This window comes from Saccopteryx leptura, chromosome 12 (assembly GCF_036850995.1).
Source record: "Saccopteryx leptura isolate mSacLep1 chromosome 12, mSacLep1_pri_phased_curated, whole genome shotgun sequence".
NCBI classification, from domain to species: Eukaryota; Metazoa; Chordata; class Mammalia; order Chiroptera; family Emballonuridae; genus Saccopteryx; species Saccopteryx leptura.
Window position 1 is genome coordinate 44,443,977 of NC_089514.1, and position 24,605 is coordinate 44,468,581.

General features: G+C 42.2%; 1 protein-coding gene across 1 annotated transcript in view; it reads left to right on the forward strand.

Annotated features, from left to right (window-relative positions):
* The window catches only part of FBXL13 (F-box and leucine rich repeat protein 13), a 273,369-nt gene that overhangs the window by 190,572 nt on the left and 58,192 nt on the right, over positions 1–24,605 (forward strand). The window contains exons 13-17 of the mRNA XM_066353904.1: positions 7,594–7,692; positions 8,209–8,326; positions 8,427–8,589; positions 13,102–13,221; positions 14,508–14,634. Of these exons, the coding sequence (XP_066210001.1) occupies positions 7,594–7,692; positions 8,209–8,326; positions 8,427–8,589; positions 13,102–13,221; positions 14,508–14,634 (627 nt within the window). The remainder of the gene's footprint in view (positions 1–7,593; positions 7,693–8,208; positions 8,327–8,426; positions 8,590–13,101; positions 13,222–14,507; positions 14,635–24,605) is intronic.

Genomic DNA, 24,605 nt, shown 5'->3' on the forward strand with positions numbered 1-24,605 from the left:
TCAAGATAATAGTGTCTACAGTCAATTTCAAATCCTAATTTTTATACAATATTATATTGTAAGCATTTTATCTCACAAAATATAGTCTGAAATCTTAATTTTCATAGACATCTTAGCAGTTTTCGATTTTCCTATTATAATAAATCATACAATAAGACATCATCAATATAAGTCTTCCTTATGAAAACAATATATTGTGAGAATGTAATGAGATGTGGAAAGTCCTTAAAACAATGCTTGTCACATACAAAATATGCTACATCTTTTAGTCATGATGATGACAGATTTCCGGAGAAGAATTTTAAAGCATTGATACCTGTTGCCTCTTTGTTTTCCTGACAGGATGTCCCAGCTTCCACTAGCAGTGTGTGAGAGGGCCTGCCTCCCGCACTCGGTTCTAGCTGTTTTCTCAATCTAACTCTGTAAGCTTTGCAGGTAAAGAATACCATTCCCATATTTAGGCACTGAATTAATGTCAGTTTTAGTGTTTGATAGTGTGGTGAGAGTTCATGTTTTTCTATATTTCTGTCGATGCCCTAGTGGGACATTAGGAGACTCACAAATAATTGAAGTGGAAACTGGACCAAGGCCTCAGAGTTGTAGGGTGTCATTCTACCTCTGGGGCACTGGCACAGTCATATCTCATTTTGTTGTACTTCATTTTAGTTGTGCTTTGCAGATATTGTGGCCTTTACAAATTGAAGATTTGTGGAAACCTTGTGTCAAGCAAGTCTATTGGTTCCAATTTTTCCAACCACATTTACTTACTTCATGTCTGTGTGTCATATTTTGGTAATTTCCATAATATTTCAAGTCTTTTCATCATTATTATATTTGTTATGGTAATCTATGATCAGTGATCTTTGATGTTACTATTATAATTGGGAGGGGGCAATGACTCATACCCATATAAGACAGCAAATTAAATAAAAGTTATTTTTTCATATATATATATATATTTAGAGAGAGGCAAAGGCCCTGGATGATTAGCTCAGTTGGTTAAGAGTGTTACTCTTAAAAGACAAGGTTGTGAGTTCTATCACCAGTCAGGGCACTCATGGAAAACAACCAATGAATTGAGTGGAACAACAAATGAATGCTTCCCTTTCCCCTCCCCTCTCTCTCCCTTCCCCTTCCTATTTCTAAAAAAAGGAAAGATTAAGTCCTGGCTGGAGAGCTTGGTTAGTTGGAGTGTCCTATTGGAGCGTCAAGGTTGCCAGTTGGATTCCCCCAGTCAGGGCACATACAGGGACAGATTAATGTTCCTGTCTTTCTGCCTCTCTCTAATTTTTTATTTTTTATTTTTATTTATTTATATTTCTCAGAGAGAGGCAGGGAGAAAGAGCCAGAAACACTGAGCTTTTTCTGTATGTGCTCTGACTGGGGGACCCAACCAGCAACATCTACGTTCTGGCATGATGCTCCAACCAACCAACAGGGCGACGTTCTGTGTGTCTAACTGTTCCCTTAACCACCCATTCCTTAGTCTCTCTCCCTGTATCTTGAAACACAACCATATTGAAATTAGGCCAATTAACAACCTTACAATGACCTCTAAGTGTTCAAGTGAAAGGGAGAGTCGCACATCTGTCCCTTTATATCAAAAGCTGGAAATGATCAAGCTTAGTGAGGAAAGCATGTCAAAGGCAAGGGAGGCTGAGAGCTAGGCTTCTTGCACCAAACAGCCACGTTGGGAATGCAAAAGAAAAGTTCTTGAAGAAAATTGGAAGTGCTACTCCAGTGAACACAGGAATGATAAAAAAAACAAAATAATCTTATTGATGATAAAGAGAAAGTTTTAGTGGTATGATCAAGTGAAATAAAACGATTCCTTAAAACAAAGCCTAATCCAGAACAAGGACCTAACTCTTTTTAATTTCGTGAAGGCTGAGAGGTGTGGAAGCTGTGAGAGAAAAGTTTGAAGCTAGCTGAGGTTGTTCATGGGGTTTAACGTAAGAAGCTGTGTCCGTCACATAAAAGTGCAAGGTGAAGCAGCACGTGCTGACATGGAAGCTGCCGCAGCTAACCCAGAATATCTAGCTAAGGTCATTTTAATGAGGGTAGCTACACTAAAGAAAATATTTTTAATGTAGACAGAACAGCCTTATGTTGGAAGAAGATGCTATTTAGGACTTTCATAGGCAGAGATGAGAACTCAATGCCTGGCTTCAAAGCCAAAAAGGACAGGCTGACTCTCTTGTTAGGGGCTAATGCAGCTGGTGACTTTAAGTTCAAGCCAATGCTCATTTACTATCCCCAAATCCTGGGTTCCTTAAGAACTAATCTAAATATGTTCTGCCTGTTCTCTATAAATGGAGCAACAAAGCCTGACTCACAGCACATCTGTTTACAACATGATCTACTGAATATTTTAAGCCCATTCTTGAGACTTATTGCTCAGGAAAAAAAAATTCCTTTTAAAATACTATATTAACTGCTCATTGACAATGCACCTGATCATCAAAGAGCTCTAATGGAGATACACAACAAGATTAATGTTGTTTTCACACCTGTGAACACAACAGCCATTCTGCAGCCCATGGATCAAAGAGTAATTTTGATTTTCAAATATTATTATTTAAAAAATATATTTTGTAAGGCTATCACTGCCACAGACAGTGATTCCTCTGATGGATCTGGGCAAAGAATATTTAAAACTTTCTAAAAAGGATTCACTACTCTAGATGCCATTGAGGACATTTGTGATTCATGTGAAGAGGTCACAATAGCAACAGTAACCAGAATTTGGAAGAAGTTGATTCCAAATCTTATAAATGAGTATGATGGCTTATGACTTCAATGGAAAAATTAACAGCAGATGTGGTAGAAATAGAATTAGAAGTAGAGCCTGAAGATGTGACTGAATTGCTGCAATCTCATGATAAAACTATAGCAGAGTAGGAATTACTTTTTATAGATAAGCTAAGAAAGTGGTTTCTTAAGATGGAATCTGCTCCTGATGAAGATTCTGTGAAGATTGTTTACATCACAACAAAAGATTTTGAACATTACATAAACCTTGTTGATAAATCAGTGGCAGGGTTTGAGACATATGACTCTAATTTTGAAGGAAGTTCTACTGTGGGTAAAATGCCATCAAACAGCATTGCATGCTACAGAGAAATCATTAATGAAAGGAAGAGTCAATCAATGAAGCAAACTTTATTGTTGTCTTATTTTAAGAAATTGCCACAGCCACTTCAAACTTGGGCAAGTAACCACCTGATCAATCAGTAGCCATCAACCTTAAGGCACGAACCTCCACCAGCAAAAAGATTACACCCCACTAAGTATTCAGATGATAGTTAACATTTTTCTAACAATAAAATATTTTTAAATTAAGGTATGTACATTTTTAAAAACATAATACTATTGTACACTTAATAGACTACAGTATAAACATAATTTTTATATGCACTGGGAAACTAAAAATTTGAGTCACTTTATTGCAATATTTGCTTTATTGTGATACTTTGGAACTAAACCTGAACTATCTCAGAAATATGCTTGTATTCTGGATTATACCCATGGTTATACCAGTGCCAAGATGGTCCCACTAGGGACTCCTTCCTGCATTATCAATGGGAACCATCTAGATCTTTTGTCTTAGGGGGACCTGGCTCAGGTTTAAAAGCTCTGGGTTGCCAGTGTGCAGCCACACAGGGCTCAACACCAAGGGCCAGGCAAATGTTCAGTGAGCCAAGCTGGTATGTTGAAGTCTTAAAAAAAGGTGAAAAGATACTATAATAAGGAGTGTCCAACGTGTTCAGTGAAGAGTCAGGAACTGTAGTTGAAAGGCTAAATGCAGAGATCCCCAAAACCTGTACTTAATATCTCCTTACAAGGAGAAATCCACAGCAAGAGATGATTCAAAAACTGTCTAAGAGCTTCCTCATGCTGTCTTTTCCTAAAAGATGTCCTTTTCTGTTTTTTCCCCTTCTGATATTGCAATGTCATTACCACACTTTAGAGGTGACCATTGTTAACATTTTGGTGCACTTTCTATTATGATGGGTAATTTATGTGTCAACTTGGCTAGGCTGTGGTGCCCAGTTGTTTGGTCAGACAGTTGTGTAGATGTCACAAAAAAAGCATTTTTTCAGATGTGATAAACATTAAATCAGTAGACTTTGAGTAAAGCAGACTACCCTCCATAATGTGGGCTTCATCAATAGGTTGAAGGCCTTGAGAACAAAGACAGGTTCCCTGAAGAAGTAACAATTCTGCTTCAAGACTGAAATTGAAACCCTGCCTGACTCCCAGCCCACATATTTCAGACTCAAGGCTGCAACACCAACTCTTCCCTGAATTTCCAGCCTCTCATCTGCTCTATGGATTTTGGACTTGCCATTTCCCATAATCATATGAGTTGATTCCTTAAAATGAATCTATCTATCTATCTATCTATCTATCTATCTATCTATCTATCTATCTATCTATCTATCATCTATCTATCTATCTATCTATCTATAATCTATCCACCCTTTTGGTTCTGTTTTTTGGGGAACCCTAACTGATACCCTTGCCACTATTCTTTTGCTCACTCATTTTCTCAGGACTAGCACTTCTCAAACTTGTTCAAGTGCAGTGCTTGGGTCAGTAGGTGAAGGATTAAGAGTCTGTATTTCTAACCTAGGTAATGTCCATGCTGCTGATCTACAGCCCACACTTTGAGTAGCATGAATCTACATGAACAACTTTTTCTTTTAAACCATATCATGATCTTAATTATCACCCTAAAACATTATTTGTAGCAACTGTATTATGTTCTATCACAGGAATTGCAGTAGTTTAGTTAACCCATTTCTAATTATTGGGATTTTAGTTTGGTATCATTTTTTCAATATTATGGAATTTTCAATAAGCATCTTGTATATAAATCTCTATGTGCATCATTATATACTTAGGATAATTTTGTCAAAGAAATTCCAGGGCCAAAATAGATACATTTTTAGGCTTTAGAAACATATTTCCCAAAAGTTGTTTAGCAAAAGTTGTCCAAGCATCTTGGTCCATTCAGGCTGCTGTAACAAAATACCATACTACTTGATTACTTATTCAGTTGATACTATAGACACTCTGTTGGGAGATGGGGTATAAGGAACTTAGTTCAACAGCTAACCACAAAATTAATTTCATTATAGTTATGATAATTGCTGCTGTAAGTGTATAACAATAACCTGCTCTAAACTAAGGGTCAGGGACACCAGAGATGGGTTGTGGTTGTTCTGAGGCTGTGGAGCTCAGTTCCCTAACTCTTGGCTAACTTTTCAAATAGATGGAGGCTCTAATGACAAAACCTTGGAAGCCATGTTTAGTGAGGGGTGGTACACATGCAGTTTCCAAAGGTCTCCCAAGAGGTTCTTGGTAGCTGCTATTCCTCATTCTTCCTGTCATGCTGTTATGAAGAGGATTCTGCAGGGTTGTGTCCTCTGCTGTCTGTTCCTGGCTGAGTCTCAGTTTCCCATTACTGGATCTGAACATCCTCTGATTTCCCATCCATGCTCATTTGTTATAGGAAGTGGAGCCTAAATAACAAATTATTTTAGGGTAATTCATCATAGGTAAATATACTTGACTTTTAGATCAGTCATTATGTTGAACACTCTTCACTACTGCTGCTTCCATTAATATGAATAATGATGGTTGAAAGAAAGAAATCAGTACTACAAACCTACAGCAATCAGAAGAGTGTGGTACTGGCATAAATATAGATGTATAGATCAAGAAAATATAATTGAGAGTTCAGAAATTAACCTTTACTTTTATAGCCAACTGACTTTCAACAAGGGTACCAGGACTATTCAACAGGGGAAGAATACTTTCTTCAACAATTGGCACTGGGCAACTGGATATCTGCAGTCAGCATACAAAAAAATGGTAAACATGATAAAGTTGGACCCCTGCCTCACACCATATACCAAAACAACTCAAAACAGACCTATGACCTAAATATAAGAGCTAAAATGATAAAACCTAGAACAAAATACTGGGGGTATACCTTCATTACCTTGGATTTGGCAGTGGATTCTTAGAACACCAAAAATATGAGCAACAACAATAAAAATAGATAAATTAGACTTACTCAAACTTAAAAAACTTGTATATTATTTTAAAAACCTAGACAATGGGAAAAATATTTGCAAGACATATATCTAAGGATCCTAGTATCCAGAATATATAAAGAACTCTTACAACTCCAAAAAGACTAATGATCCAATTTTAAATAGGCAAATGACTTGAATAGACATTCCTCCAAAGAAGATACACCAAGGACTAAGAAGCACATGAAAAGATGCTTAGTATCATCAGTAATTAGAGAGATGAAAGTCAAAATCACAAGAAGGTATTACTTCAAACCCACCAGGAAATTTAAAAAAAAAGCAAGATATGGACAATAAGTGTGGACAAAGATGTGGACTGGGAGTGTAAAATGGTGCAGCCACTCTATAAAACATCTTGGTAGTTCCTTAAAAAGTTAAACAGAATTACCGTATGACCCAGTAATTTCACTCTTAGATGTATGTCCAAAAGAATTCAAAACTGGTACTCAAACAAATAAATGTATATGCATATTTATAGCAGCACTATTTAAAATATTCAGAAGATGGAAACAAACCAAATATTCACCATTAGATGAATAGATCAACAACATGTAGTGTATCCATACAGTAGAATATAGTATTCAGCCATAAAAACAAGGAAGATACATGCCACATCATGAACCTCAAAAACCTTAGCTAAGTGAAAGAAACCAGACACAAAGAGCCACATGTTATATAATTCCACTTGTAGACAATATTTGGGATGGGTAAATCCACAGAGACAGAACGCAGGAGAGTGATACCAGAGACTGGGAGAAGGCAAGAACCAGAAAAAACTGCTTTATGGGCACAGGATTTCCTGTTAGGGCAGTGATTTCCTTCTAGGGCAGTCAGTTGAAAACAGGCAATACCCGCTTTGTCGGGGGCACTGACATCTTTCACCTTATATTGACAAAGTAAAAATGACAACAGCCTACACAACAATAGCCATCCAGTGTGAATGAATCAAAATTATACCTATTTTTTTGTCAGATCAGCAAAAACTATATATTTTTGGTGTGCTACAGAATTTTAGTAAATAGTTTATGTGTACCATGAGATGAAAGAGGTTGAAAATCACTGTTTTAGGACAGTAAGAAGTTTTGAAACTAGACAAAGGTTGTGGTTGCACAAAATAATTAATATTAAATGGCTTAAGTGATTAATTTCATGCTATGTAAATTTTATCCCAAATAATGAGTATGTTAACTAGATTGTGCACCTGAAAACTGTATAATTTTGTTAGCCAGTGTCACCCTAATAAATTTAATAAGGGGAAAATTCTGTTAACTAGACTTATCATGGTGATCATTTCACAATATATGCATATAAAATATTAAATTTTAAGGAAAAAAATCAAAACTAGATTTCCCCCTCTTAGTCTGCAGTATTTCATGGTTTCATTTTATAACATAGTAGCAAAGTCATGACATTTGCTTATTACTACCAGAGGGTTTTATTTTATTTCATGTTTATGGGTTCTCCCATTGTTTTCACCTACTCAATTCAGATTTCAGTCCAAGGCTTCAAGAACATTGCTAACAGCTGCACTGGAATTATGCATCTGACCATCAATGACATGCCAACTCTGACAGACAACTGTGTAAAAGTAAGTAGCTGGAAAGTACAGTTTCTTCTCAGTCTCATTAAAGAGGCACATTTTTCAGTGGGTTGAATTACTGAAAAATATGAGTGGCCTTTTCATATTTGCTGTTTTTTTATAGTAAGAAAATTATTTAAAATGTATGTATTCACACACATTTGGACAATCGAATCCTTAAATTCTCTAAGATACTTTGTTTCATAGTTAGGATACTTTTGTTTCAGTGATCTTATAACAAAATTTAAATTTAGCTCTATATGTGAAGCTTCTAAATGTGGTGATTTTTTTCAGCATTCTATTTTCTCATATTTTCCCATTCTTTCATAACATGATTTAATTCTGATTCCTCCGCTTTACTCTAATGTAAGCACTAAAATATAGTGAAAAAGTCCCATTTTCTTTGAAAAAAAGGGAAAATTTAATAATGTGTCTGTTTCTGAAAATATTGAGAGAGAAAAATGACCTCATTACTTTGCTAAGCTATGTACTATGGTTAATTTAAGCATCTTCTTTCTTGTAAAGGCTTTAGTTGAGAGATGTCCTCTTATCACATCCATCATTTTCATCGGTGCACCACACATCTCCGATAGTACTTTCAAAGCTCTTTCCACTTGTAACCTCAGAAAGATCCGATTTGAAGGTCAGTGATATTAAAAATATGGTTCAGCCTAACTTTTACTCCTGTGGCAATTTAAATACAGTACTTGTCTTTTCTTATGTTTTATTCTTCTCTTGAGCAGGAAATAAAAGAATTACTGATGCATGCTTCAAATTTATAGACAAGCATTATCCAAACATTAGTCACATTTACATGGTGGACTGCAAGGAAATAACAGATGGCGGTCTCAAGTCACTCTCACCTTTGAAGCAGCTTCGTGTGTTGAATTTGGCAAATTGTGTAAGGTAATGAGTCATTCAGTCATATATTCAAGAAACACTGAAAATCCAGAATGTGCCAGGCCTCTTTAAGGGGCTCACTGGTTTGTAGAGTAAATATGAAAGTCAGGAATCCAAGTGGCAGTAAGTGTAGAGTTGTGCAGTAATGCCAAGGAGGGGCACCCAACCCAGACTGGTGATATGAGAGTGCAGGAGACTCTCCGAGAAAGCTCGGGGTCTGTGGATTCACGGGCCCATCTACGAGTAAATGAATTCACAGAAACACTTATGGGTTATCTTTCCTAGTGAGTGTTCTTGTAGCTAGCATAGTAACAGGTATTTTCACAAGTGGACTTTCAGACTTGCTTATGAGGAACAGATCTTGGGTACTAGTTAGATTTCTCCTCTGGGTGAATTTGCTGACAGATGGATAGGTGGTAAGTTCTTACTTAAATCCTTTCTTTAGCTGGGCCAATGTTGGGCTTCTATCCTGGTGTTCTCAGGAGGGCAAAGATCAAATTCTTGCTGACACCTCTTTCCCAATGAATATCTCAGCTTCTTGCCTATGTAAATTTTTTTTTTTTTTTGTATTTTTCTGAAGCTGGAAATGGGGAGAGACAGTCAGACAGACTCCCGCATGCGCCTGACTGGGATCCACCCGGCACGCCCACCAGGGGCGATGCTCTGCCCACCAGGGGGTGATGCTCTGCCCCTCCGGGGTATCGTTCTGTTGCGACCAGAGCCACTCTAGCGCCTGGGGCAGAGGCCAAGGAGCCATCCCCAGCGCCTGGGGCCCTCTTTGCTCCAATGGAGCCTCAGCTGCGGGAGGGGAAGAGAGAGACAGAGAGGAAGGAGAGGGGGAGGGGTGGAGAAGCAAATGGGCGCTTCTCCTGTGTGCCCTGGCCGGAAATCGAACCTGGAACTCCTGCACGCCAGGCTGATGCTCTACCACTGAGCCACCCAGCCAGGGCCTATGTAAATTTTTTATAATATCATATTATAGGGCCAGAATATAACAAAATAACATTTGATCTGATGAAGTTGGCTAATTTGAGGAAACATAAGACAAGTTGGAGTTATAAGCTAAGCTACACAAAATCTTAACCCATATTCCCTGATTAAGGTAGGGAAGCATCTTGTGTCTGAGAGGGGTAACATAGGATATAAAATGGGAACAATATGAATTAGCAAATTAGGCCCCCAGTCAATGGGCGGCGAGGAACATGGGTCTCTGGTCAGCACCCACGTGATTGAGTTTGGAAGCAGGCCCTTCAGTCTTAGTCAAGCCTTCACGTGACTAAAGCACCAGCTGGCATTTTGACTGCAAACCTATGAGCAAGCTGGCTGGCATCATGCTTCAAGCACGATGAGTATGTGTGTGTGGGTGTGTGTATAACAGCTGATCTTATCTGTATTAATATGTGAAATTAAACTGAATTTCATTCTATTTGAATCAGGTTTCTGCAGCTTAATTAATTTTAAAATACATGGAGGTTTTCTGCTTCAGGCAGTATAGTTGACAAAACCCTTCAAAGGACTCAGTCATAAATAATTAGATCCTCAGTGGAACATGTTTTTTAATACACTGATGAGCCCAAAAAGAAAAGAAAAGAAACCCAATATCCAATATCTTGATTCTGGACCACCGTCTCAGTGAACAGACTCTCTAAGGTGAAAACAAACATGAAGGACAGAGCTGCTCTGCGCATAAGTGTTCATTTCAACGTTGCATTGAGAGAATCAGTTTTAGCAAGACTCAGGATAGGGAAGTAGAACCTGAGACTTCTGCAATGTCTGCACCTCTTCAAGGGGGACAGGATGGGATTCAGGTAGGAAGCACCCAGGTTTCTGGAAGAAGTTAGCTCAAAGCTTCTCTGGAGGAGCATCTTCTGTGTAGGCCTTCAGGATTCCTATAGATTAAGATCAAATAAATAGGTGTTCACAATTAGAGGACATCAAATGTACAAAGATACGAGTCACCATGAGGAGTCACCAGAAACAGAAAAATATATTTGACCTTCAAATAATTCATATATTAGAACAACCAGATGCAGAGTATTAAGTAACAATGTCTAATATGTTTGAAGAAATAAGTAATGAGTTCAGAAATACAAGCAGGCAACAAAATATAAAAATAATTTATTTGAAAAAACTAACTTTCAGAAATAAACATATACTATAGTTATTGCAATAAAGAAACTCAGTGGATTGCTAATCAGCAGAGTAGAACTCGCTGAGGAGAGAAGTGCAGAGCTGGAAGATAACACTTCCACGACAGCAGAGTAAAAACAAGACGGAAAATATGAAAAAGTATGACATAGGGTGAAAACATAGGGGTTTATCAGTTTCCGATTAGATTTTAAAAATTCATCTATAAAAGAGGAATTTTACATCTAAAACAATAAGCTTGAGAGTCAAAGAATGTACATTTTCTCAATCCCCACATCAATCCTTTAAAAAATGGATTATGTGTATAATTTTAAAGCAAGTTCACACAACTTATAAATTATTGATGTCAACAAACTATATTCTTTCACTATAAGGCAGGGGTCCCCAAATTTTTTACACAGGGGGCCAGTTCACTGTCCCTCAGACCTTTGGAGGGCCAGACTATAAAAAAAACTATGAACAAATCCCTATGCACACTGCACATATCTTATTTTAAAGTAAAAAAAAAGAGAACAAATACAATATTTAAAATAAAGAACAAGTAATTTAAATCAACAAACTGACCAGTATTTCAATGGGAACTATGGTCCTCTCACTGACCACCAATGAAAGAGGTGCCTCTTCTGGAAGTGCAGCGGGGGCCAGATAAATGGCCTCAGGGGGCCGCATGCGGGCCTGGGGCTGTAGTTTGGGGACCCCAGCTATAAGGCATTTAAATAAGGAATTGGTAACCGAAAGATAAATTAAAATACATATAGGATTTAAAAATAAAATTCCAGGGTGTCAGAATCACCTGAGGAGCTGAATGACGTTCCATCCAGAGGCTTACGCCAGAGCTACTGCCTCTGACTGTCTAGGGATAGAGCCCCAGCTAAGACCCAACCAGGATTGAACTAATTGCATTAACTAATGAACTTGGACCGTTACCTGCATAATTGAAATACATGCACAATTTTTATATCTCCTGGATTATAATATACATTCATATATACAAATATACATACATACCCATATAAACATACACAGAGTGTATGTGTGTCTATTTTTAGGCAATCTTTTCTATTCCCTTAGTTTAACTGTCTTCTGTCTCATCTTGCATAGTATTTTATCTGTAAATGAGGAAAATCCAAGTATATATTTAATATTGTGAGAATCAGTTAATAAATATAATGTACTTAATTAATGTAATATATATATTAATTAACATAATGTAATGTGCCTACATTAATTAATGCAATGTGCACATAGTTAATGTAATGTTTGTGTCTGGCACATAATATGTTCTCAGTAAGTGTTATCTGTCATTATTATTGCTTTATAATGTTTTAATGTCTAATAAGATGAGAATATCCTTATCAGTAATCTTCTTTTAAGTTAGTATTTTTGCTGGTTTATTTTCTAAATAAACTTTAGAATAATTTTGTCAAGTTTCAGAGAAAATTCTATTGAGATATTAATTGAAATTATATTAATATAAATTAATTTTTGAAAAATATATAGTTTTATAATATTTATATGATTTTCACTTTATCCAAGAATTAGTTACTAAGGATGTATTCAAATTTTCAATATCTAATTGTCACTTTGTTATTTATTTTTAGTTTTATGACATCATGGTACAAAATTATGGTGTGCACAATTTCTGCCTTTTGGAATTGAGTTCTTTCCTTAGTAGTAAGGGTGGTGGGGAAGATGAAGGTTCTGTTGTTTAGCATGTTAATATTATAACATATTCTGTGGAACTTAAGCGAATTCGTTTTAGTATTCAAATTTTATGTCCCTTTTTTGGCAAAAGCTGAGTCTACCACAAAATTGCATGTTAATTGCATTCTTTTTGAATTTCTAAATTTTTTTCCAAATTTTATTTTATTTTTTAAAGGTTTTATTTGTTGGAGGAGAGAGAAAGGGGGATGGGATGGGGAGGAGCAGGAAGCATCGACTCCCATATGTGCCTTGACCAGGCAAACTTAGGGTTTCGGACTGGCGACCTCAGCATTCCAGGTTGGCGCTCTATCCACTGTGCAACCACTGGTCAGGCTCTTTTTGCTTGATTTTGTATTTATGTTATATGTTGACTAACAATTCATAACTAAAATTAAAATAAATCAGACTGGTTTTGGATATTTATAGTATTTTTGTTTATATTTTTGTATCAAATGTTTGTTTGATAATTCTGTTGCAGAGGAGAAATCTAAGGCCAGTCTGATTTTTGTTTATAATACACACACATATATTTTTATATTCCTACATCATTATACCATTCCACTCTATACAATGTCAAGGGGGAAAGAGCATGATCCAAACATAAATAGTATTCTATATACTATATATCAAATCACATACAAAGCTTTTTTTATTCTTTTTCTACAGAATTGGCGATACGGGACTAAAGCAATTTCTTGATGGTCCTTCAAGCGTAAAAATAAGAGAGCTAAATTTAAGTAACTGTATCAATCTGAGTGATGCCTCTTTTGTGAAACTATCAGAGAGGTATGAGAAAACAATAAAAATTTATATCATGTCATTAGTAATTGTATATCTGCTAATAAAAGAGATACAAGAGCTCTGGCCGGTTGGCTCAGAGGTAGAGTGTTGGCCCAGTGTGTGGAAGTCCGGGTTCAATTCCCAGCCAGAGCACACAGGTGAAGTGCCCATATGCTTCTCCACCCTTCCCCTTCTCCTTTCTCTCTATCTCTTTCTTCCCCTCCCGCAGCCAAGGCTCCATTGGAGCAAAGTTGGCCCGGGTGCTGAGGATGGCTCCATGGCCTCCACCTCAGGAGCTAGAATGGCTCTGGTTGGAATGGAGCAACACCCCAGATGGGCCGAGCATCGCTGTTTGGTGGACATGCCGGGTGGATCCCGGCCGGGTGAATGCGGGAGTCTGTCTCTCTGCCTCCCTGTTTCTCACTTCAGAAAAATACGAGAGAGAGAGAGAGAGAGACAGAGAGAGAGAGAGAGATACGAGAGACCTTCCAAGTCATTTGGAAAACATCAGGGATGCCCAGAAGCTGGGCCAATACTCGGTGAAATCAAGTAAAAGTTATTGATTGAAGTTATAGACTAAACTAATCTTTTGATTGTATTTGAGATGTTTCTTATTAATTTCACCTCAGGGAAAGTTTGAAATGGAGTCATTCATGAAGTTATGAATATATAGTCATGAGTGACTTCCCTGTATTTTTCAAGGATATTATCTTTATGTATCTCTTTGCTCAAGCATTTCCTAAGAGATGTTCTACCTGGTGAGTTTATTCTTCTTGCTCATCAGGGGTCTTGTGTACACTAAGGGTCAAGTTCAATTCCTGTAGCAAACTCATAAGGAAGGGATAAGTGAGACACTTAACCATACACTTTTAGTGGTCATTCACTGTGTTACTTACATGATATGGATGTGATAAATTTTTTCATATTAGAAATAGCAATAAGAGCCTTGACTGGGTAGTTTAGTTGGTTAGAGCATTGGCCTGATACACTAGATAGATGTCTCTATCTCTCTACCTTCCTCTTTCTCTCTCTAAAAATACCTAAGTAAAAAATTAAAAATTTTACAAATAGGATGTTTAAAAAAATAAATTATACGTCATATAAGAATCCACTCCCTTTTATCCAACTTTGCAATGGCAAATTATTTTCCGCTTTTAAGTTTACTTTTAAGTTGAGAAAAGTGAAATCCTTGCTTTAATAGCAATTGCTTTCTCAGATAGTTTTTATGTGAAGTTATTACTGACAGTATAATTAAAAAGCTAAAATTAATCTTTCATGCTGCTTTCTTTCAGCTGCCCTAACTTAAACTATTTGAATTTACGAAATTGTGAACATTTGACTGACTTAGGAATTGCATATATCATAAACATCTTCTCCTTGATATCAATAGATCTCTCTGGAACAGATGTCTCTGATGAGGTAAAAAATAAAGTGTTCAGACCAGTTTAATAACATTGTATCTATAATATAATCATTTCCCATCTTGTGAACAATGGACAGAACAATAATTCTTTTTATTTCTTAAATTATTAGATTACTAAAGGCAAGTTTAGGAGTATTGTTTCTGAAATAGTGATAGATGAGTTTATTTGTAAATCATGGTCTTGTTTCTCTGTTTTAAAAATGGCAAAATACTATATTGCGGCGAGGGTCCTGAAAGAGTGGAGTGTTACATGACAGATCGGAAATTTGCTTCACAATAGAAGTTGGTCAATGTGGAAATCATATATTTTAGATGGCTTAAGAATATTTTTCTTGTGGATTGCACATTCGATAAGACTACCTGGGTGCCTTGTGATCTAAGTCTAGTTCAAAACTGAAGTCTAGAAACAGCCTCATTAACTCTACAAAAGGACATACTTTAAGGAACTCATTTCCTGCAAGGTGCTGGTGCCACTCTTTAGAGTCAAAATGGAAGGCACACCCATCCCATCACTCTAGCACTGCCTCATTTATTAATCAAACAGAAAATGAACCGGAGAGATTTGCTCTCTTTCTGAAAGACTTTAATGGGCTGTAGTTAGATAAATAATGTACTGGCTTCTCTTGAGAATCAGTACATTAAGAGGGATCTAAGAAGAAAACAGAGGGAGACTCTTCCCTCCATCTACCGGCTGAATCCCTATTAAACTCACCAAATATCACCTGTCTGTGACGCCTTCTCTGAGAAGCCCGACCTTCCAGACAAGCACAGGGGCTTCTCTATGTGCATCTCTGGCCCGTTTCTCTGTTTCTCACTGCATCACTGACGTGTATTATGTGTCCATCCTTCCCCATCATTCAGTGAGTTCTTTTAGATGAAGGACTATGTCTGTGCATTGGTTTAGGTTCTTCTCTTACTTTAAGAGTGTATTTAGATTCAGCCTTCATTCTGCTAGATGGCTTTCTTTCCCCTTCCTTGGAGTGTCAGTGATATGAGGGTGGATGTGGGGGACAGTTATATGTAGCCAGTTCATTATGGTGAAGCCAAGTCCTGTCTTCTGTCCAAGCTAGAATCCATTGAGATCTCTCAGGCCCATTTGGTCTTTGGTTGCCTGTCTAAGTAGATCCTTACATGTCTTCCTTGTCCAGCATCAAGGCCCCTTCAATTCTTCAGGTTCCCTTGTCATATGTGCTTTGCTCTGGGCTCTCCTGGGTCAAGAGCACGGGGAGTCTGTGAGGCTGTCTTAGTTCATAGTCCTAGACATCTCCTGGAGACATTTTCCTGATCTCAGGGTATATTTACCCTCAAAACCATACCTCACCCCTCTTTCACTCTGCTATAGAATGGCTGACTCATGGTAGCTAGATTCTAGTTGGCTTTGTGCTTATGGGGTATTTGTGAGCTTCTGAAGGATCAGAAGGAAAAGGCCAGGGTTGTCTTCCACCTTCCTTTGCATCATCATTAGCAACTGTATTTCTTTTATGATTGACTGTCTAGTCAGGCCATCTGTGGTTGCAGCTTCCATGGGTAACCTTGGTCCCTGGACTCCAGTAACACCATCTTTTCCCATTGTACTCTCAACATTGGGTTAATAGTGGCTTCCCACTGCTGCTAACCTAGATTGTGTCATCATCCTTTTGGTTTCTCAGTTTCTCTTCTACCCATGTAGCCAACTTCCTGCCACAATTAAATTTCCTCAGTTTTAAATAGAGTTGTTTCTGTTTTCCTCATTAGATCTTAGCTGATACATGATGAGCACAGGACAACTCTGATGCTCCATTGCTTTTTGCAACCCTACCAGGGAAAGGTGGGATGGTTCCTCTTTACTTAGATCACCGATCCAATCAAGAGTTTCCAGCCTTCTCTCCAGCTGAACACAGTCCAGGGAGGTGCAGCACAGAGCCCAGGGAGGTACAGCACAGAGCCCAGGAGGTGCAGCACAGAGCCCAGGGAGGTACAGCACAGAGCCCAGGGAGGTACAGCACAGAGCCCAGGGAGGTGAGCACAGAGTCCAGGGAGGTGCAGCACAGAGTCCAGGGAGGTGAGCACAGAGCCCAGGGAGGTGAGCACAGAGTCCAGGGAGGTGAGCACAGAGCCCAGGGAGGTGAGCACAGAGTCCAGGGAGGTGAGCACAGAGTCCAGGGAGGTACAGCACAGAGCCCAGGGAGGTGAGCACAGAGCCCAGGGAGGTGAGCACAGAGCCCAGGGAGGTACAGCACAGAGCCCAGGGAGGTGAGCACAGAGCCCAGGGAGGTGAGCACAGAGCCCAGGGAGGTACATACAGCACAGAGTCCAGGGAGGTGAGCACAGAGCCCAGGGAGGCACAGCACAGAGCCCAGGGAGGTGAGCACAGAGCCCAGGGAGGCACAGCACAGAGCCCAGGGAGGTGAGCACAGAGCCCAGGGAGGCACAGCACAGAGCCCAGGGAGGTGAGCACAGAGCCCAGGGAGGTACAGCACAGAGTCCAGGGAGGTACAGCACAGAGCCCAGGGAGGTGAGCACAGAGTCCAGGGAGGTACAGCACAGAGCCCAGGGAGGTACAGCACAGAGCCCAGGGAGGTGAGCACAGAGCCCAGGGAGGTGGGCACAGAGTCCAGGGAGGTACAGCACAGAGTCCAGGGAGGTGAGCACAGAGTCCAGGGAGGTGAGCACAGAACCCAGGGAGGTGAGCACAGAACCCAGGGAGGTACAGCACAGAGCCCAGGGAGGTACAGCACAGAGTCCTGGGAGGTGAGCACAGAGCCCAGGGAGGTGGGCACAGAGTCCAGGGAGGTACAGCACAGAGTCCAGGGAGGTGAGCACAGAGTCCAGGGAGGTGAGCACAGAACCCAGGGAGGTGAGCACAGAACCCAGGGAGGTACAGCACAGAGCCCAGGGAGGTACAGCACAGAGTCCTGGGAGGTGAGCACAGAGCCCAGGGAGGTACAGCACAGAGCCCAGGGAGGTGAGCACAGAGCCCAGGGAGGTAAGCACAGAGCCCAGGGAGGTACAGCACAGAGCCCAGGGAGGTGAGCACAGAGTCCTGGGAGGTGAGCACAGAGCCCAGGGAGGTGAGCACAGAGCCCAGGGAGGTACAGCACAGAGCCCAGGGAGGTGAGCACAGAGCCCTGGGAGGTGAGCACAGAGCCCAGGGAGGTACAGCACAGAGCCTAGGGAGGTACAGCACAGAGTCCAGGGCGGTACAGCACAGAGTCCAGGGAGGTGAGCACAGAGCCCAGGGAGGTACAGCACAGAGTCCAGGGAGGTGAGCACAGAGCCCAGGGAGGTGAGCACAGAGTCCAGGGAGGTGAGCACAGAGTCCAGGGAGGTACAGCACAGAGTCCAGGGAGGTGAGCACAGAGTCCAGGGAGGTGAGCACAGAGCCCAGGGAGGTGAGCACAGGTAGCCCAGAGAGGTGAGCACAGGTAGCCCAGAGAGGTGAGCACAGAGTCCAGGGAGGTGAGCACAGAGTCCAGGGAGGTGAGCACAGAGCCCAGGGAGGTACAGCACAGAGCCCAGGGAGGTACAGCACAGAGTCCAGGGAGGTGAGCACAGAGTCCAGGGAGGTGAGCACAGGTAGCCCAGGGAGGTGAGCACAGAGTCCAGGGAGGTGAGCACAGAGTCCAGGGAGGTGAGCACAGAGCCCAGGGAGGTACAGCACAGAGTCCAGGGAGGCACAGCACATAGCCCAGGGAGATACAGCACAGAGCCCAGGGAGGTACAGCACAGAGCCCAGGGAGGCACAGCACATAGCCCAGGGAGATACAGCACAGAGCCCAGGGAGGTACAGCACAGAGCCCAGGGAGGTGAGCACAGAGCCCAGGGAGGTGAGCACAGAGCCCAGGGAGGTACAGCACAGAGCCCAGGGAGGTGAGCACAGAGCCCAGGGATGTACAGCACAGAGCCCAGGGAGGTACAGCACAGAGCCCAGGGAGGTGAGCACAGAGCCCAGGGAGGTGAGCACAGAGTCCAGGGAGGTGAGCACAGAGCCCAGGGAGGTACAGCACCAAGCCCAGGGAGATGAGCACAGAGTCCAGGGAGGTGAGCACAGAGCCCAGGGAGGTGAGCACAGAGTCCAGGGAGGTGAGCACAGAGCCCAGGGAGGTACAGCACAGAGTCCAGGGAGGTGAGCACAGAGTCCAGGGAGGTACAGCACAGAGCCCAGGGAGGTACAGCACAGAGCCCAGGGAGGTGAGCACAGAGTCCTGGGAGGTGAGCACAGAGCCCAGGGAGGTACAGCACAGAGCCTAGGGAGGTACAGCACAGAGTCCAGGGCGGTGAGCACAGAGTCCAGGGAGGTGAGCACAGAGTCCAGGGAGGTACAGCACAGAGTCCAGGGAGGTGAGCACAGAGTCCAGGGAGGTGAGCACAGAGCCCAGGGAGGTACAGCACAGAGTCCAGGGAGGTGAGCACAGAGCCCAGGGAGGTGAGCACAGAGTCCAGGGAGGTGAGCACAGAGTCCAGGGAGGTACAGCACAGAGTCCAGGGAGGTGAGCACAGAGTCCAGGGAGGTGAGCACAGAGCCCAGGGAGGTGAGCACAGAGCCCAGGGAGGTACAGCACAGAGTCCAGGGAGGTGAGCACAGAGTCCAGGGAGGTGAGCATAGAGCCCAGGGAGGTACAGCACAGAGTCCAGGGAGGTACAGCACAGAGCCCAGGGAGGTACAGCACAGAGCCCAGGGAGGTGCAGCACAGAGCCCAGGGAGGTACAGCACAGAGTCCAGGGAGGTGAGCACAGAGTCCAGGGAGGTACAGCACAGAGCCCAGGGAGGTGAGCACAGAGTCCAGGGAGGTGAGCACAGAGCCCAGGGAGGTACAGCACAGAGCCCAGGGAGGTGAGCACAGAGAGTCCAGGGAGGTACAGCACAGAGTCCAGGGAGGTACAGCACAGAGCCCAGGGAGGTGAGCACAGAGCCCAGGGAGGTGAGCACAGGGCCCAGGGAGGTGAGCACAGAGCCCAGGGAGGTACATACAGCATAGAGTCCAGGGAGGTGAGCACAGGGCCCAGGGAGGTACATACAGCACAGAGTCCAGGGAGGTACAGCACAGAGCCCAGGGAGGTACAGCACAGAGCCCAGGGAGGTGAGCACAGAGTCCAGGGAGGTGAGCACAGAGCCCAGGGAGGTACAGCACAGAGCCCAGGGAGGTGAGCACAGAGTCCAGGGAGGTACATACAGCACAGAGTCCAGGGAGGTGAGCACAGAGCCCAGGGAGGTGAGCACAGGGCCCAGGGAGGTGAGCACAGAGCCCAGGGAGGTACATACAGCACAGAGTCCAGGGAGGTGAGCACAGGGCCCAGGGAGGTACATACAGCACAGAGCCCAGGGAGGTGAGCACAGGGCCCAGGGAGGTACAGCACAGAGTCCAGGGAGGTGAGCACAGAGCCCAGGGAGGTGAGCACAGAGCCCAGGGAGGTACATACAGCACAGAGTCCAGGGAGGTGAGCACAGGGCCCAGGGAAGTACAGCACAGAGCCCAGGGAGGTGAGCACAGAGCCCAGGGAGGTACAGCACAGAGTCCAGGGAGGTGGTCACAGAGTCCAGGGAGGTGAGCACAGAGTCCAGGGAGGTACAGCACAGAGCCCAGGGAGGTACAGCACAGAGCCCAGGGAGGTGAGCACAGAGCCCAGGGAGGTACAGCACAGAGTCCAGGGAGGTGAGCACAGAGCCCAGGGAGGTGAGCACAGGTAGCCCAGGGAGGTGAGCACAGAGCCCAGGGAGGTGAGCACAGAGTCCAGGGAGGTACATACAGCACAGAGCCCAGGGAGGTGAGCACAGAGTCCAGGGAGGTGAGCACAGAGCCCAGGGAGGTACAGCACAGAGTCCAGGGAGGTACAGCACAGAGTCCAGGGAGGTGAGCACAGAGCCCAGGGAGGTACAGCACAGAGCCCAGGGAGGTGAGCACAGAGCCCAGGGAGGTGAGCACAGGTAGCCCAGGGAGGTGAGCACAGGTAGCCCAGGGAGGTGAGCACAGAGCCCAGGGACATGAGCACAGAGTCCAGGGAGGTACAGCACAGAGCCCAGGGAGGCACAGCACAGAGCCCAGGGAGATACAGCACAGAGTCCAGGGAGGTACAGCACAGAGCCCAGGGTGGTGAGCACAGAGCCCAGGGAGGTACAGCACAGAGTCCATGGAGGTACAGCACAGAGCCCAGGGAGGTGAGCACAGAGTCCAGGGAGGTGAGCACGGGGCCCTGCATGGGGCCCTCCAGCGTGTCATCCTCTTGCTTCCCTCTTACTCTCTCTCCCCCTGTTTTTTCCCTCCTTTCCTTTCCTCTCCCTTCTTCTCCTCTTCTCTTCCTTCTCCTTCCTCTTCTGCTCCCCTCCTCCCCTCCCCTCCTCTCTTCTTTGCTCCTTTTCTTTTCTCTTGGCATAGATTCCTTTTCTAATTTCGAGATGGAGAAAATGTTCCCCCGATTACATGGCTTTTATTATTATTATTACTTGAATGTATTGGGGAGACACTGGTTAACATAATTATACAGATTGCAGACACAGTTCTACAGCACATTAGTCATACACTGCATTGTGTGTTCACCGCCCCAAGTCAGCTCTCTGTCCATTACCATTTATCCCCCTCTGCCCTCCTCCGTCTCCTCCTCTTCCCCTTGAAGTCACTACATTGTGGTCCGTGTCTATGAGCTTTGCATGGTTTTAAAAAATGTTATACCCCCAAAATTTCAGGGTTTAGGATTTGAAACTTAAGGCCTTAAAAGTTTAAATAGATTCCCCCCCCCCCCCAATGTTCTGTAAAAACCCTTCACTGACACATACAAATAGAATGTCCCACTGTTGTCTGAAGGGTCACAGGGTGACAAGAAATAGAGAGTCAAAACACATCATAAAATACATTAAAACAGAATTCTGCCACAGAACTTATCATAAGTGCAGTGTCTGGTGAACATTTGTTTTTGTTTGTTTATTTGGTGAATGTTTGTTAAATAGAGTTACATATATATGCTCTTAGTTTTTAACTTTTGAAGAAAACTCAGTTTGTATTTTCAAAGACCATATATGTATTAAAATTTTATCTATTGAAGAAAAGTTAAAACTTAAAAATATAACCTCAAGTTCCATTCACTGTTTTCATTTTCTTGGAAAGAATATTCACAATCTGAGAGAGAGTAAATGCACATCTATGGGGAAGAATGCTAGTTGTTTCCTGCTAAAAGACTGAAAAATAAGTTTTCTGAAGGTTGTTGTTTTCCTCTTCCAAATCAATAAAACTCTGATCTAAAAGGCAAATGATTGACAAGGCAGCACCACAGCAGCTGTGGAAGCTGACCTCTGACAGTCAAATTAAACGAGTCGGCCCAGATGTTAACTTGGGCAGCTGAACACCAGACTAGATTGTAGGTTTGATGAAATGCAAATTTGACTACAGAGTTAACATTTGAGATTTAAACTCTGGAATGTTACAGACATTTACCAGAGATCAAATGTGACAAATTATGCCTTTTGAAAAAAAATTTATGTTTTTTAATAATTATGTTCATTCTCAATTCTTTTCAATAACAAGTTTTCAGTTAGAATCACACTACCCATTTGGTTAACAAACATTTAGTTTGTGCTCATTGCTTGGGTTGCTAGAATGAATAAAAGATGACCCCTCCTCTTAGCACTTGCATTCTAGTGGAGGACAGGCATGGGCAAATGGTTACCAAGTGCGGATACGGGAACAAAGGGAAGGAAACCACCTGGCTCATAGGGTCAGGGAAGACCTGGCCTTTTCCAAGAGAAGAAGAATGGGGGGGGGGTGAACTAAAAAAATAGCCTGAGCCAGATACAATGGTTTAAAATATGGTGGCATCCAGGAAATGTTGAGATTTAGGTAAGGCTTGATTGTCAGGAGAGAGTAAGAGATGATGGTGAGAGGCAGGCTGGGGCCAGGTCGTGAGGGGCCCAGAAGCCACATTGAGGAATCTGTTCCCCACTCTTTTGGCAATGCAGGACATTAAGTACTGTTAATCAGACACGGTCAGATTGACATTTTTAAAAGATCACCCTGTTTGCTGGAAGTAATAAATATAACAGTGATGGATTATGAAGCAGAAATCTGTTGGAAAAGTTGTGACGGTCTGCATTAGGGTTAGGACCAGGGAGACGGCTGGAACAACGTCAGCAGGTCTGAGAAACATTTAGAGGAAAGAATTGACAAGAAATAGGAATACACTGAGTACAGGGGTGAAGATGAAAGGGAAAGAATCAAGGATGATGCCAGATTTTGGCTTATGTGTCTGTATAAATGGTGGTGTCTCTTCGGAACCTGCGTGCCTTCCACAGTGGGAGGAGCAGCTCTGCTGAAGGTTGGGAAAATGGCCATATTTAGTCTCAGTCACACAAGACAGCTGTATAGAGAGGTAGAAATAAGCAGGGAAATCATTGCAATTTACTTCTGAGAGGAAAGAACTTTTTAGGTTTGCAGAGGGTGAGGGGGCCTTGCATTCTGAAAATAATAGAAACTCACAAGGTTAATTAGTAAAGGCAAAAATACAGATATTTAGAAATCTAGAAAGATTTTAACTGAGAAAGCTGTTTTAAGTGTGGAAAGCAAAGAGAACACAGTTATTTCAAACTGCATACAGTTCTTATAACAACTTTATTGCCCTCAGCCATTCCTTTGTACAAAATAGTGACTAATGTATCATCTGTGAGCAAAAATTAAGAAGTTACCTAATAAACACATTTTAGAGAAAGAGGAACTATGTCACTTTCCCTCTATCAACATTAAGAGGACAGAGCTTTTAAGGGAGCAAAATAGATCACTATTGTGATGGTATCTTAAAGTATTTTTAAAAGTCTTTAATCTATAGCTTTTCTTAATGTCTAATTAAATGAGATGTCATTTATTCCTTTCCTACCCCAGAGGATTGTTTGAATATAATGTTATATCTCCATTCATATGGAAAAATCTTTTCCCAAGTCAGGAGAATTATCATTTACTAAAGACCACAGGATCCACAAGTAGGGCAGTTTAGTCTGTTGCTTAAGTTGCCTTAGTCATCGCCATATTTGTTGTTTGAAGGGAAAATGAGTCAACGCAATGATCCAGATGGTGTGCTTAGACAGTGGTTTAAAAAGATTTTCATTTGTCTGATTTTCTAAGTTTTCCACTATGGATACTAGATCTCAAGTGCTCATTATGTAGACAGTCTTCTGGAGTCCCCTCACTATGAAGTGAGATCTATGAAGATTAAGACTTTGTTGCATTTGAGTGACGTCAGAGAAATGGCACCATGAGGAGCACTCCTGATACCTCTCCCCAAAGTTTCAACAAGTTCTACAACCAGTGACAGAAAAATCTATCCTTGGAGCGTCTGGAAGTCCCACACACTGAACATGAAGGCAGAGGCAGCGACAACCTCATAGCTGGATCATCAGGCTGCTAATTCAGGAAGGAGAGACTAGGAGAGAGGCTCCAGGAAAACTGACTCTCCCATTGTTGGAGCCTGCAAATGCTAACAAGCCCTGACTACCCTGAAGCCTAGTATATGACATCACCATAGAGACTCATCAACTGCAAATCCCTACCTAAGTGTGCCACAGGGACAGAGCCTGGGGTACAGAGCCACCGACCAGGAAGAGGGAGAGGAAAGAAAAAGGAAGAAGATAACCTCTCAAAATCAAGAAAAATCCATAGACTATAACTTTTTCTACTTTTTTTTGTTTCTTGCATCTTCTTGTCTTTATTTTTTTTTCTTCCACCTTGGCCCTTTTATTCTCTGCTCGTCTTATTCTTCTGTCTTCAACTTGAACTACACTACCCATAAGCGTTACATTTCCCTTTTTTTTTCTTTTCTTCTTCCTTTCTCTCTATGAGGGTTATACTCCAAAACTCTTAACTCTCTCTTCTTTTTTTTCTTCTTTTCCTTTTTCTCTTTTTCTTATTTCTCCCTCTCTCTTAGTTTCTTCTTTTCTCCTTTACTTTTCCACTCATTTGATCCTCACTCATGAACAAATTATTTTATTTGGGACTCAAATTTTTTCTTG